General features: G+C 38.6%; 1 protein-coding gene across 5 annotated transcripts in view; it reads left to right on the plus strand.

Annotated features, from left to right (window-relative positions):
- Nucleotides 1-15,343, plus strand: part of LOC149027575 (putative UDP-N-acetylglucosamine--peptide N-acetylglucosaminyltransferase SPINDLY) — a 41,130-nt gene that overhangs the window by 13,618 nt on the left and 12,169 nt on the right. For all 5 annotated transcript variants that reach the window (XM_089163864.1, XM_089163840.1, XM_089163847.1 and 2 more), the window contains 8 exons: nucleotides 1,088-1,182; nucleotides 3,020-3,084; nucleotides 3,828-4,026; nucleotides 4,242-4,436; nucleotides 6,682-6,776; nucleotides 10,333-10,468; nucleotides 10,585-10,802; nucleotides 13,133-13,260. In XM_089163864.1, coding sequence (XP_089019990.1) covers nucleotides 1,088-1,182; nucleotides 3,020-3,084; nucleotides 3,828-4,026; nucleotides 4,242-4,436; nucleotides 6,682-6,776; nucleotides 10,333-10,468; nucleotides 10,585-10,802; nucleotides 13,133-13,260 — 1,131 coding nt within the window. The remainder of the gene's footprint in view (nucleotides 1-1,087; nucleotides 1,183-3,019; nucleotides 3,085-3,827; nucleotides 4,027-4,241; nucleotides 4,437-6,681; nucleotides 6,777-10,332; nucleotides 10,469-10,584; nucleotides 10,803-13,132; nucleotides 13,261-15,343) is intronic.

A 15,343-nucleotide genomic window follows, 5' to 3' on the forward strand; every position in this document is an offset into this window, starting at 1 on the left:
TACCCAGAAACAGAAAAAAAAAAAAAAAAGAGAATATGCATTGGTACCCCCTGATATTGCTTTGGTATCTGCTTTAAACCATGGTTTTGAATCTACTTTCTTAATTATTTCACTTTCCAAGTCAATTTTGGTCACCTTAGGAGGTAAGGATTGGCCTATTGTTGAGATGTCCATTCCATTGCCCCATCCCCTTCCATCCCCTATAATGTGAATTGAGTCAATGACCAAATTGCTGCATTCCTGCTGGTTATTTGTCTCCTTACTGCTGTTGAAGATCTACAGCAGTTGCTGGAATTTCACAAGAAGGGCCAGCCTCATCATTGATTTGAGAGACCCATGTTGGAAATAAATTTGAGACCCCAAGAGTGCTAATCCTGAGATTCCCTTCTTGGGGTCTTTTTGGTCCTTTTTTTTATTCTCTTTTTATTCTCCTCCCATGTCTATCTATTTCACCTTCTTCATAATATCTTCTATTCTGCTGCATGTGGGAGTTCTTCTTCATGTTCTTCGCTCAGATCACCATTTTTTACATCCCAAAACCTTAAAAGTTGTTGACCGTTTCCTTTTTGTTCTGATTGGTTACTTCTACATGGGAGTTCAACGTAATATCAATTGCATCTTCATCAGGTTATTGCTTTGTGTTTATCAATTTGTGATCTCATCTTTTTCCTCCAACATTTTGACATCTCATTGTTCTCTTGAGGTTTACCATCTGATATTTCTTGGGACAAAACCAACTGTGATTCTACTCTTTCATTTTTTGGTAAACTTGGGATTCAGAAATCTGAAGTGCATTTTCCCTTTTTGACTGTTACGAAGACATGTTTACTGGGCCTTTTTTCCTACCAAGTAACATGGCCTTTTCATCTTGTTGTGATGTTCAGAAAGCTAATCTGTTGTTTCCTCTTCTTTTATTAGATTTTGATGTTTCATGTTGGTCTACTAAGTTTCATCTGAATGTTGTAAGTTCAATTTGAGTCTATTTGTTCTTGATGTCTGTAATACTAGATCTCATGGAGACTCTGAACTTATGGGGTTATGTTTTCACTGTCATTTCACATTTTAAATTCATCGGGTGTGTGTGTAGGTGTTCTCTATAGAGATGCGGGCAACATACCTCAGGCTATTGAAGCATATGAACAATGCCTTAAGATAGATCCTGATTCTCGTAATGCTGGCCAGGTATTGTGTGAACTACTGACCAGTTTGAAATTCTAGTTATGTACTTCGATAAAATTTCATCTAGTTTTCCTGTTTTTGCCTGCTAAGTAATGTGGTCTATGCTTCACATTCTTTGTGGTGTGTTGCATGCATAATCACTATGTTTTAACTTCTTTTATTAGTGGTTATGGCTGATGCTCTAGGAAAATTTGGTAATGTTCTCTAACTGATTGATCGGATTTCTGGAGAAAATGTTGATGAAGAGAGCTTTGAGCTAAATTTTTTGAAGAAGTATTTCGTTATGTTATTGAAAGCTATTGGTAGCTGGGCCAACTGATCAAGGATATATTGCAATATTTTAACTCAAAGTTGTTGAGGATGAGAGAAGATTGCTCTTAGAAATGTTGATTTCATATTCATTACCCCAATAGGGTATTTATAGGTTTACAAACATAAGCTAGAACCAACTCAGAGAAGGAAGTCAAGTACAACACTGACTAGGAAAACATAACTAAAGACTTAAAAAGGACTTAAAGTGGAAGTCCTAGTCCAGTTAGGACTCCTCTAAAACTTGCGCTAGTGCAAGCTAGTGCCAGTTTGAGGGGAATATCCCCACTCTCGCCGGTCACAACACTCCCCCTGAAGTTGGGGCCTAGATATCACACATGCCCAACTTCGTCTCAATGGGATGAAATTTCTCTCCAAGAAAGCTGTTAGTAAAGACATTTGCTACTTGATCTTCGAACTTTTTTTAGATGAATAAACTAATATGCCAAAGCTCCAAAGGGGAAAAGAAGAATATACAAAGATGAGAGAAAGAGAGGGCGGTGGGGAGCACCCACCGCCGAGGAGACTGCGAAGAGGAGCCTAAATCCCAGGTAACAAGAGAATAAGCTTGTTACTTGATCTTCATACTTCACAAATAGCATACAGATCTCGCTGCTTTTCAACTTTTTTTTTATTTTTATATAATGCATGCCAATCTCTGCATGCTTTGTCTTGTCATGTTGTAATGGATTTTAGGCGGCATGGCGCTTGTTGTTCCTAGAGCACGGGGGGCCCACGGCCAGATTTGATACATGTCATGTTGCATACTGGGGTTTTTTTGGGATGGGTGAAAAAAAATAATGGATTTTAGGCAAGGCCTATGGCAGCTTTGTTGTTCACAATAGAGCATCGAGTTGGCCATAGCGTGCCCTAATTTCTTGACTGTCCTAGATATTGATACATGTTCGTTGCATACTGGAGTTTCTATGCATCGCTAGATAGATACATATTGCCTGCATAAGATTCAAATTTTCAATACTGTCGATGCAGCTATGCAAGCAGTGGAACCATAATTTTGCAGATTCCAGCATAGATTTCAGTTGATTGGCATAGATGGAATGAATTGAATGCTTGGCTCTTGCTTAGAATTCAACAGTGGCTCCATCATCTGGCCAAGTTCTATGATAGACCTCATGTCTATAGTCTTATACTTCAGTGTTTTCTTTATGTTAGTTTGTATTGTTTAGTTAAACTGGGGACATATGTGGGGTGGTTGCTTAAAGAAGAACCTGAGCTTATTCAGAATTCTTTCAGTTGGAGGTTTTTTTCTGAGCTGTTTTAGTTCATTTGTGAGTTATGTGATAAAAAGTGGTTTTTTTATTATCTTGCAAATCAATATGTTCTACCTTCTTTGCGTATATGTTATCTGTATATATGTTTCGTTTATAACTGTGTTCTTTCTAAATGAGAATTCACAAAACTTTCTTGTGTATTCTCTGGAATTCTATTTTCATCTCTGGAATTCTATTTTCTCAACTTCTCATTGTGTTCTCTTTCAAATCAAATGTGGTTTACGATGAGTTCCTTGCAGAACCGATTGCTTGCCATGAATTACATAAACGAAGGAAATGATGATACACTCTTTGAAGCTCATAGGTACCATCAGTTCTTAGCTGATTTTTTTGCTTTGTTTTGTTGTTGTTGTTGGGGTGTGTGTGTGTGTGTGTGTTTTGTTTTGTTTTGTTTTAGTTTTTTTCTTTTTTTTAGTTATTACAGTAAGGCTTTTTATTTAGAAATGAAAAGGTGGTGTAACCGTGTAAGCACATTGTTGAACTTAAAATTTTTAATATTAAGAGGTGCACTCCATTTCAGATTGTAAATTAAAATGTGCACCTGCACTCCGGTTTAGAATCCTCCCTGTGGAGGTTGTTATGGATACACATTTTCTATATTATTGTCAGATGTGGATGACATTTCTACCAGGCTTCTCCCGGAGATCCCTGTTGTTATGGATACACATTTTCCATATTATTGTCAAATGTTGATGACATTTCTACCAGGCTTCTCCTGGAGATCCCTCTTCTTTTTTACAGTCTCCAGCAATGTTCCTTCTTTAGTTCTATCAGGTACCTGTAGGAATGTTTTAGCTAGTGGCATGCCTTGGTATTTCTTCAAGTTGTTGATTTGCTTCAGATTATCAAATGAACATTATTATTATTATTTTTTTGGTCAACATGTAGTGTAGATCCCTTCAACATAGGTATCTATACTTTGTTTTAGATTGCATCCCAAATTGCTTTCCTCCATAGTGATTCTTCACTGAACGTGGGCAGTTTACTGAGTAGGTTTTAATGATTTAGATTCTTAGGAGAAGTGTCTGAATTGAGAATTACATGCAGGGACTGGGGAAGGCGATTTATGAAGTCATATCCACGGTATTCATCTTGGGACAATCCAAAAGATCCAAAGCGGCCACTTGTTGTTGGATATGTCTCTCCAGATTTTTTCACTCATTCAGTATCATATTTCATTGAAGCACCGCTTGTCTATCATGACTACACCAATTACAGTGTTATCCTGTACTCTGCAGTTGTGAAGGTATCAATTGTTTCAGAACTTCCTTCATACCATTTAAGTGTCATATTGCTTTAAATAATGTGTAATGGCATTATTTTCCCTCATCATTTCCTCTGAATCTATGAATTGTTCGGGGGAAAAGAGTTAATGCTTTGTATTGAGAAAATATCATTTTAGAGGTACCTTGGTCGTTTTGCATTGACGATGATTCACTCAATTTTTGTCCTTTTGTGTAGGCGGATGCAAAAACTGCTAGATTTAAAGATCAAGTTTTGAAAAAGGGTGGGTTGTGGAGAGATATTTATGGGATTGATGAGAAGAAAGTCGCAAAGATGGTTAGAGAAGATAAAGTTGATATCTTGGTTGAGCTCAGTGGTCATACTGCTAACAATAGATTAGGAGTGATGGCTTGCAGACCAGCACCTGTCCAGGTATGCCTCAGGTGACAATTTTTAACTGTATGATCTATCATCGAATTTCTTTGCAATACGTTATTTTAGTTGCCGCTATTTTGATTAATCTGTCTAATTAGTCAATCCCACATACACCATGGATTTGAGGTGCTTTTGAATTGAAGATCTTGCAAAGGAAGTAGTACTTTATACATATTTGGTGGACACCTAGACCCTTTGTGTAACTAAAAAATTGAATTGAACTCTTTCTGTTTTTCTGTTTTGTTTCTTTCTTTTGCCCCCTGAATGCAATAGGCTAAATAGTTAGAGCAATGTGGTAGTTGCCCTAGTCAGCGAAGCTCAGAGAATGTGGTCTGAGGGGTGGTTTGGTCATGTGCAACGGAGGCCTCAGGATGCCCCAAAGATTAGACATATAATTCCGATTGAAGGGGCTAGAAAAGTCAGGGGCGGGCCTAAATGACTATATGTGAGGTTGTGAAGAATGGATGCATAGCTTTAAGCCTTTTACCAAGTATGACCCAGCTTGAGCCTCTTGGCGGACAAGGATCTATGTTACTGACACCATTTACCTACATTTTTCCTGGGTTTCTCTCTTCTCTTTCCTCTTAGTTTCCTCGTACCATTATTTTGTAGCTGCATTTTCCATTCCTAGCTTCTCATTTCTCTTTTCACCTTTTTAAGTAAGGATCCTTATAGCTGACTTCATTTAGTTGGGATAAGGCTTTGGTGGTGGTTGTTGCTAAATAGTTTGCACATGTCCAAGTAGTGAATTTAATAATCATGGCAGGTGAGCAAGGTTTGAAGTTTGGGTTTTGAGTTCCAGACTGCCAAGTTAGGTCCTGAAACTTTTGGGAAACCCCATTTTAGGCCCTCAGACATAGTGGAACTGATATTGTAAAAAGAGCATCCAAAGTGGTAGTTTTGCTTTGGACCCTAGGTTGGTAATGTATGCTTTACTTTGTTGTATACTTTCTCTAGTGCTATCTATTTGTACAAATTTTTGTATTTGAACGTACATAAGGGCATTTCTAGTGCATGAGGTTCTCACTACTGCAGGGTCTTGGTATGGTTATTATTATACATGATGAGTTGCTCACTACAGGGAATGGAATCATCTAGATGAAATCCACAAGGTCATGCCAGGAGATGGTGACAAGAAACATTTGAGTAGGCAATAGTACAATCCCTAGATTTTGTTGATAGGAAGTTTTTTCCTCAAGAGTGTTTTTATAAATATTGATGACCCCTGTTGTTGCTTTTTCCATCTTTTTATGTCATCTAGTGTTCCTGGGTGATTGATTTCTGGGATAGAGGTAATTTTGCACTAAAATGAGTTACGAGCTTGAAGAAATGATGTTTCCTTGGTTTGCATGAGAGGAATTGTTGTAAGGTCTTGAGTTCCAGTGGAGGGATGCACCTTTCAAGCTAGATAGCAAAATGTATGGGTTTTCTGCAGATTTTGCTTGATCCAGAGAAGGGTCCATGCCCTAGATATGGTGTCGATTTTCTATGCACCTTCCCTTGCTTTTGTAGTTTAATTTTCTGTCTGTGTTAGGATCCATGCAGCTGGCCCTCTTGGAGTTGGTATACGCCGACTTGTTCTACTGAGGTGAAGCTTGTGTTCAACTGTATGCTAATTGTTCAGAAACAATTTAAAAATTTTCTTTTGGTGCTCTCTACATATGCCACTGTTTCCGAAACTTTGGCCTTGGCTACTAACTACTTTTAGGTTATCATATGCTTTTTATCCGGGTTCCATGTTATATACTCTTATATTAGATACATTTTTTGTCCTATATTCTGGCAATGGTTGTTTGGTAGGCTACTACTTGCTATTGTTATTAAGGTATGGAAATACTTGAAATCCTTGTCTTTTTTCGTTCTCTGATGCTGGACGGTATTTATCTTTCTCCTAAATTTGGCTCATAATTTGAACAGCTTTTCTCAAGTTTGCCTAGTCACATAATCCTTCTTCTAATTTATTTTTATTTTAAAGTTATATCATTAATGTTGGAAGGTGAAATAAATAAATAAAACTTTGCAGGCCTTAACCTCCCTGCAAAAAAAGAATTAAGTTTTGCGGGTACGGTTGTCTCTGAGGGGGGAATATTGAAAACGAAATTTGTTTGTGGCTGTGTAAGCTCAAAGGGAAATTTGACATGTATGCTTTTGAGGGTTGGGAGGGTGGGAATTTGCACTGAAACTTGTCTTCTATGTAACCTGGCCTATGTTTCTGACTCCTTGTGAATCACATTTACTGTAGGTGACCTGGATTGGCTACCCAAACACCACTGGTTTGCCCACTGTTGACTATAGAATTACTGATTCGTTAGTTGATCCCTTGGATACTAAGCAGAAGTAAGCTTTACTTTTATCTTTGCTGTTCTACATTGCTTGTGTTTGATTTTCTCTGAACAAATTTGTTACATGACCTATCCCATTATGTGATTGGCCCCCAATGGTCTGGGTATTCATCATATGTCTTTTTAAGACAATGATGACCAAGCATATATTGTTCCTCTATTAAATTTCTCCATTAATTGTCTGAGACTAAGTAATTAAGTAGCATGGGTTTTCTATCTTCCTTTTGAATTCCACTAATCAGAAAATTAGACTGGATTTCTGCTAGATAGATCGGCAATAGAGCTAGTGTCATTACTCATCAAGAAAAGAGAAACTGAAGTTTTCCTTTGGGTTCATTGATGTAACGTAAGAGAAGACTAACGGTCTATACGTGTTCTTTGTTATTTCAAGAATTTGTATGTTTGGCACCTTGAAGAGAGACCATTTGGTGGGTTATGTAAAGATGGGGCTATGACTTATGGGACTATGGTGATGCATAATGAAGTAAATAGCTTTGTCATGGTTGGAAGAAGAAGAGGGGATGAAGAGAGAATCAAATGTGAGATATTGATGTCTCCTTCAGATATTCCAGTCACTAAGAGATTCAAATAACACCATACTCCCTAGGTTGGAAAATGAAAAAAAGAGAAGGAGAAAAATATAAGTGTACACCCCTTATATTCTTGTAACAGTACAGTGACAAAAGTACCCTTCAGGATTTAAACTCTGCAAAACCTATGTATTTGGTCTGCATAGTAGTCTTCAGCTCACAAGATGCCTCTTGACCCGAGTGGTTAGCCCATAATACCTTAAAAATTTGATATGGATTTGTTCCTTAGCGTATTTTATTGCTAATCAATGTCACCTACTTCAAATTCCATAGGTTTTCCCTAACTTAAGATGGACAAAATTACTAAATTGCCACTAAAATTACTGACACTGAAATAACAAGACTTAAGTATGAATGGCTTGAACTGCTACAGGGCAGCAATCCTTGGGGCGTCACCTGGCTTCTAAGAGCAGGGCAGCAAGTTTTTTGCCCTCTAATTAGGGCTGGATCTGCATCTACTGTTTTCCAGCCTTTTGAATGAGTTTTGACCCAACTTCATTGAAACTAGTCTATTTCGGTTGTGAGGGGAGTTTTAGAATCCAATCGCAACGCATCTCAGTTTCTTAAGGAAGCGAGATATGTACAACATTTTGACCTGTAACACACCACCAACAACAATGACCTTATCCCAATTCCCTGATGGGGTAAGCTACAATGACAACAACTCAGCCTTATTCCAAATAATAGAGTCAGCTACATGGATCAACGCCTTCCAATCACTTTTATTTAATGTCATATTGGATGAAGGTTTAAGCCATTCATGTATATTGTCACACTTCTCCTAGGGTTAATTTAGGCTTGCACCCTTTGTCTTTTGATCTGGATTAAATCACTCCTCCGGATTGGGGCATTTAAAGGCGTTCATTGAACATGGCCGTGCCACCTCAAATGATTTTCTCGTAGCTTAACATGTATTAGAGCAACTCCCAAACCAGCTCTAGTATGATCATTCCTTACTTTATCCTACCTAGTTTTTCCATTTTCCATCTCAACATCCTCATTTATGTCATGTTGGGTATATCTACATGACGCTTCTTAATTACCTAACACTTTGCACTATACATCATAGCTGGTCTTAGGACTATAGTCACGGTACTATAAAAATATCCTTATTTTAAATGTTGAAATCCTGAATGCACCTCTTTGCTTCATCCTTCATATTTTATTTTTTTAGGGAAACATCGTGCTCTTGCCACCACCATTATTTATGATTGAGACAAGATCCTTAAAATATTCACTTTGCCTAATCTCCTTCTCATCAAGTTTCACCACCTAGTATAACTGAATTATGCACCAGATATTCCTTTGTTCTATTTAGCTTAAAAATAGAACCTCTTGGTTCCAAGGTTGATCTCCATAATCTAACTTGTCATTGATCCCATCTTGTGTTTCATCTACCAACACTTTGTAGCATTAGGTTTTTATGACTAATTTGGTCATGTGAGGCTAGCTGTATGCTAAGGATATCACTTAGCTAGCCGTATGCTAAGGATATCATTTGGCCTTGCTTGCGCCAACACCCCCCCGCCCCCCACCCCCCGCGCCGCGGCCAAAAAAAGGAATCCCCTGACCCTAATTCACTAAAGCAGCCCCTCCTTCCTATTGCAAGCCTCCATCTCCCCTTCCCGTCCCCTGCAGCTGCATTCCCCCACCTTCCCTGCTGCTGTTGCCTAAATCCTTTCATTCCCAGCCCATAGGCAAGGCGCGCAACGCGCCGGCGCGGCCCTCGAGCGCCCAATGGGCGCCATTTAGGCAAAAGGCGCCGCTTTCTCTTTTAAACACGAGAGATGCCAATCGAAGGCAATATTGAAATGCTATTAGATTCCGATTGTAAAGTATCTATTGTTTGAACCATATACATATGTATAATGACGCACAGTGATCAAATGTTAAAATAAAACAAACAAAGAAAAGAAAAGCAACCAAGCCACACCTCAACCCAACCCTAATCTCTTCTCCTCCCTCCACCCGGCGACACCCGGCGGGGGACAAGCAACCCTCCCCCTGGACTAAGGACCTATTATGTGTGGTTTGTAGTAGTGGAGACGAGGAGGAATAGTTTTTATTAATAAGATAGATAGATTAGAGGAAGAGAGTCCAACCCGCCGCCTCGGCGCCGGCGCAATTAGCCTACCGCTTTGCCGCCTCGTGCGTGACACTATGCCCGCCCCTTCTTCTTTTCTCTCTTGGGGCAGCATAAGATTTTCCAGAATCTTAAAACCTGAGTTTCCCCCACCAGGCCACCTCCTTCCCATACCATAAACCTAATTCTCCCAATCCTCCACCCGAATCCCTTCCCCTTTTGGCTGCAACGTTCCCCCCACCCTCCCTCCCCTTTGATTCCAGCCCTAAACCTACAACCGTAGGGTATTGCAACCCTAGATATACTGCTGGTTCAATTGAATAAGATCCTGAAGGTAAACCCTAGATTTGGGGTTTGCATGAATTACTAAACCCTAGATTTTGGGTTTATGTCATGAATGGAAACTGAAAACAATGAAATCAAAATGTGCAAACAGTAAGATTTATGTTGTGCAGCAAGATCCTTGCGTCCACAATACTGCTTTTCCTGAGACCTCTCTCTGATTGATCGTAGAGAAAGAACCCTCGCTTCAAATTTGTTGCCAACCCTACATGCAAAAGGTATCAGCCCACTAATGCAAGCAACGGAATACAAGAGATCATACCCCGGGTCCCCAATAGGTGCAGGGCAGATTGGTTGCCTTCTTATTTTACACGGTCATTCCTTGCGTGATGGCATTTGAATTTACAATCTGCATGGAAAAGATGAAAAAATTCCCCAGAGTAATGTTCCTCCTACTACACCAGTCGGTGCTCTACGAGCAAGGCCTCTGTGAACATGCCTTCTGGGTGCTCTGTATCAGTGTATCCAATCATATGTACATATGGCAAGTGTATGTGTTATATTGTATCTGCTAATTTTTCAATATCTTGTGGCAGGCATGTTGAGGAGCTAGTTCGGTTGCCTAGCTGCTTCCTCTGCTATACACCGTCTCCTGAAGCTGGGCCTGTTTCTCCAAGCCCTGCTCTTTGTAATGGTTTTGTTACTTTTGGGAGCTTTAATAATCTTGCGAAGGTATTAATTTGAATAAGAATCATACCAACATATTAATATTGGATTCCAAGTTTTAGTACATGTAGTAAATTTTGTGTTATGTGGGTAATCACTTTTTAGACTTCCCCCCTCTCCAGATAACACCAAAAGTTCTACAAATTTGGGCAAGGATACTCTGTGCTGTTCCAAATTCAAGGCTAGTAGTGAAGTGTAAACCATTCTGTTGTGATAGTGTAAGACAGAGATTTCTTACAACTCTGGAGCAGCTGGGACTGGGATCACAGCGTGTTGATCTTCTGCCGTTAATTCTTCTCAACCATGATCATATGCAAGCTTATTCTCTTGTGGATATTAGGTAAAATGTGATGTTGCCTTTTGTTATAATCAAGACCAATCTATTTTCCTGCTTCGTTTTACTTTCATGCCTACAAATTGAATCGACTGGATAAATTGATGGTGGTTTGCGTTTACGTCTTCAAGTGTTACTCTCAGTTTTATTTCGTCCTTCTTCAGCAACTTGTATTAGTGTTTATTGATAGAAGTTGTTTTGGAATTTCAGTGGTAGAAAGTCTTTTATGTAAATAACTATAGTTGCCCTTGAGCTCTTTGACCAACATAGTTGCTCTTGCGCTGCAAGATAGTTGTCAAGACATCCAAACTCGCTTTTGGGTCCAAGACTATGTGTCTTGTTGATACTTCGCGAGGTTATGTTGGTTTATGTTTATTACATTGTTTTTTCGGGGAATATGCTTATATTATTTACTGTATCTTATGTATTATTTTTCTCATATATGGTCAGTATGAGCATATTTATATCATTTTTGCACTGAGATGGCTTTCTACTGTTTGCTGTAATGAAACAAATTATCATTGTGGTATTAAATATACTCGTTGAGTTGTTGTCATATACTGCAGACCTAGGCAGGTGCCTTATGTAACTATGACAACAATCAGTACTGTTATGTTAAAGCTACTTGAAGATATTCTAGAATTTCATCATTTAGTACTGGAAATTTTGAAACTGTATATGCTTTTATTACTTGAAACTAAACAAGGGGCAACATGCCCTTCAGACAAATGAGAATGAACCTGGCAATCCAATACCAGGGTTAAGGCTCCTCATACTACACTATTATAGTGAATCCAGAATATTTTTGGATGAATGAAATAATCATTAACCAATGCCCCGGAGGGGAGGAAACAAGAAAGAGAAGAAGAGAAAGGAAAAAAAAAGGGGGGGGGGGGGTATGATCTACTAGAAGGAAATAAAGAGGAGCCTAGACCACAGGAGAACAACAATAAGTATGTTCCTTGTCCAAAACTGAGGGTTGTGAGGGAGACTGCAATCTAGCTGATACATCAAAGCAGATGATTTGGAGGCCATCTTCTAAGGCTTCAAATCCTACCAAAAATGAGAGACCAAGGCATTGAGCACCAATTTGCCTACAACATCACAAATGGAAGAGCTTGCAAAATGTTTCAAAACCCATATCCAATCTCTGGAGAAGCCATAGGAACGTCCAGAAGTTGGCTTGAGCCAATTTCGAAGCTCCTTCCAGAATATTCTTTTCAGCAACTGAACAGATGGCTTCTTGCCCCCAAATTTCCTCCTTTGCCGTCAAGTTTAAGGTACGGCCAAGGGGAGAATTGCCCATTACTTTTCACCTGCCTGACTCAAATAATTAATCCTTCAACAGGACTAAAGACTTAAAAATTTGCCAGCATGGACTTTGTCAAGTTGGTTATTTACAAGACGGTGGAGAAAAATATGATGAGTATTTCTTTTTTTTCAGAAAAGAAAAAATACCAGGCAAACTCTATCACAATTTTCCCAAAAAAGTAGCAGTTTCTGTGTCCATGAAGCTATGATTTTTAACAGAATCCCCCCCCCCTTGTCATGTTATGCAATATATACTGCTATGGATAATTTGAATTGCTAATTCTGTTCTTTGTTAAGAAACTAGAAAATGATGAAACAAGGGAAGGCCAAATGTTTTCCCTGTTTCAGCAGTTTTCCCCCCGCATTTTGTGATATCACACGGTCTACATGGGTGGTGCTCTTTGGCTGATATTTCATCTATACATTATTCATATGGTTCAAAATTGAATATAAGAACAATTCAGCAGTATCTCAATATTTGCAGAATGGCACCAGACTTGAAAAAAGTGTGGAGGGGGACTTTTCACCTACCAGCATATTGATGCACCTTCAGGGTCCCTGCTGAGAAATTGATTCTTGTTCTCTACATTTACATGTTGCCTTGCCATAGTAGTAGTTGGTCTTAAAATATTTATCTTTTGAAGAGGAAAAGCTTGGTGAAACATTTGATGGTTATGTTAGTCTCTCGGGCAAATGTCTTGTAAAACCCACTGTATGTCACTGAATTTATGGTTTAAGTGTTTTTTATTTATTTTTTGTTATTGGTGTTTTGATTTTGCCCCCCGGGGGGGGTAGATATTCTCTCTTGGTGCTGCATGGAATTTCTGCTCAAAAGCCACAAAATCTTTCTCCCTGGTATTTGTTACAGCTTTCATGCACATTTGTGACAATTCCTGTGGTTGTTAATATAATAATTGCAGTCATTTATTCTATGTCTTATATGTTTCTCTCTTAGTGTTTTTGATTTCATTGCAAATATATTGATCTGATGATAACCCTAAACTTGATTTGCATTTTCTGTGTAGCTTGGACACTTTTCCATATGCAGGAACGACCACTACTTGTGAATCTTTGTACATGGGTGTTCCATGTGTTACTTTGGCAGGTTTAGTACATGCCCATAATGTTGGCATCAGCCTCCTTAATAACATTGGTGAGTTGCTTTGCTTTCTGTTCTATCTTGAAGTCCTTTTCTGAAATTTATAATCTTGTTAGCAAAATTTGAGAAATTTCAACATATAAAGTTGTTCTTAGTGTTGGTCAAGTGCTTACTTGCTGAATACTTGGTCACGGCTTCCCTCTTCTCTGGAGACGGGCAAGGCTGCATACGTATGACCCCATACGTCCTTGAAGCAGCCTCTTTGGTTCGTTCTCTTTGAATGGCTGGATGTTTTGCTTTAGTTGTATAATCTTTAGCCTTGTACTTGTTACCTCTATTATGTTTGTGGAATAATTACTGACATAGAATATGTTCTGCATCCAGTAGAAATTTCATATGATTATATTTCTGTTTTGGGAACCCTACTGTGGAACACTTATGTGTATGTTGGAACCCCACTAACATCTCTCTTTCCCTCAAACTCCTTTCTCTGGTGCCTCTGTGAACAACTCTGATGCTGTGGAAGTAAGAAATTCTGAAGTGATGGCTGCACCTATTTTGAAGCTGCTGCTGAAATAGTTGCGCAGCCATAAATCTTTTGGTCAAGTCCATTTCTAAATATGCACTAGAAACTGCAGCCATTCATATTCTTTCTTTTATGATGCTAAATGTAGCTGGAGTCTCCATGTTATTAAGAAGCTTTTGCCTCAAGAATTCTGCAATTGCAAAGCTCCCTTGGATGGGAGTTACTTTGGTCCTCATATACATTTATCTGCATGCTGTAGATTTTGATGGAGTTACACACAGCCTAGTCAAACCTTTCCTTCTTCTTCTTCTTCTTTTTTTTTTTTTTTTCTTTCTTTTCTTTTCTTTTCTAATTTTCTGGTGATCGTATTTGATTAAATCTAGTTTGATGGTATAAAAGCCGTGTCCCAACTAAATGGGGTGCGACTACATGGATTCTTGCCTTCCAATCCGCTCTGTTTGAGGCCATACTAGATACAATGCCTAAGCTATGCATATCCTTTCTCACCACTTCTTTTTAGGTTATCCTAGGTGTGCCCCTAATTCTAACTCCTTCATTTTGGATCACTTCTCCCTACAAGGGCATTTACAGGCCTCCATTGAACGTGGTTGTGCCACCTCAAACAACTTTCTCGTAGCTTCTCAGACTAGCTCTAATATGATCATTACTTATATTTCCTAGATTTGCCACTCCTCCATCTTAGCATCCTCATTTGTGCTACACTAAGTTTATCTATATAATGCTTCTTAACAGCCCAACACTCCGCATGATACATCATAGCTAATCATACAAACACTCCTGTAGAATTTTCCTTTGAGTTTTAGAGGAATACATCGATCACTCAAGACCTCAGACGAACCTCTCCATTTCATCTCCACCTTACTTCAATTCTTTGGGAGATATCATCCTCTATATCACCTTTCTCAATTCTGTCTTTGTTTTATTTAGTTTTGTTAGAAAACAAGCTTTAAACAATCAAAATAGCAGTTGAACTTGAACAGAGAAAATAGAAGAAGAAGAAGAAGAAGAAGAGAAGAGAGATGAAGAACCAGTCGAAAAGACCTGTGATTCTTAGCTAAAGAGTCTAGAATCACATAGCACTTTTATTTATAGCTTCTAATGAATCTAATACAACTTGAGAGACAAGTAATTGTCCTCTAGAAGAAGGAAACAAAATATTACAGCTTTAGTAACTTCCTGACTCCTAAAATAGAAAGTTTTTAAAATAGAAACTACCACCAAAATAGAAACTATGCTTTCTAAAAACTCTCAAAACTTATGTAGCAAGATTCCCACATTAGAAATAGAAAATATAATCAAAACAATAGCATAATACTGTTCACGTGAACAGTAATGTGAACAATAAAACTCCCAAATTTACGTATACTTCAACACTCCCCCTCGAGCTGGAGCATACAAATCTCCCATGCCCAGCTTGCAACAGATAGACTGAAAACTTGGTCTGAACAGAGCTTTGGTGAACAAATCAACTAGTTGGTCAGTAGAGTTCACAAAAGGAGTTGTTATAAGCTTCTTCTTCACTGCATCACGCACAAAGTGACAATCTACCTCTATATGCTTCGTTCTCTCATGGAACACTGGATTACTAGC

Source organism: Hakea prostrata, chromosome 1 (genome assembly GCF_041222555.1).
Source record: "Hakea prostrata isolate BN-2017 chromosome 1, UWA_Hpros_2, whole genome shotgun sequence".
In the NCBI taxonomy this organism is placed as follows: Eukaryota; Viridiplantae; Streptophyta; class Magnoliopsida; order Proteales; family Proteaceae; genus Hakea; species Hakea prostrata.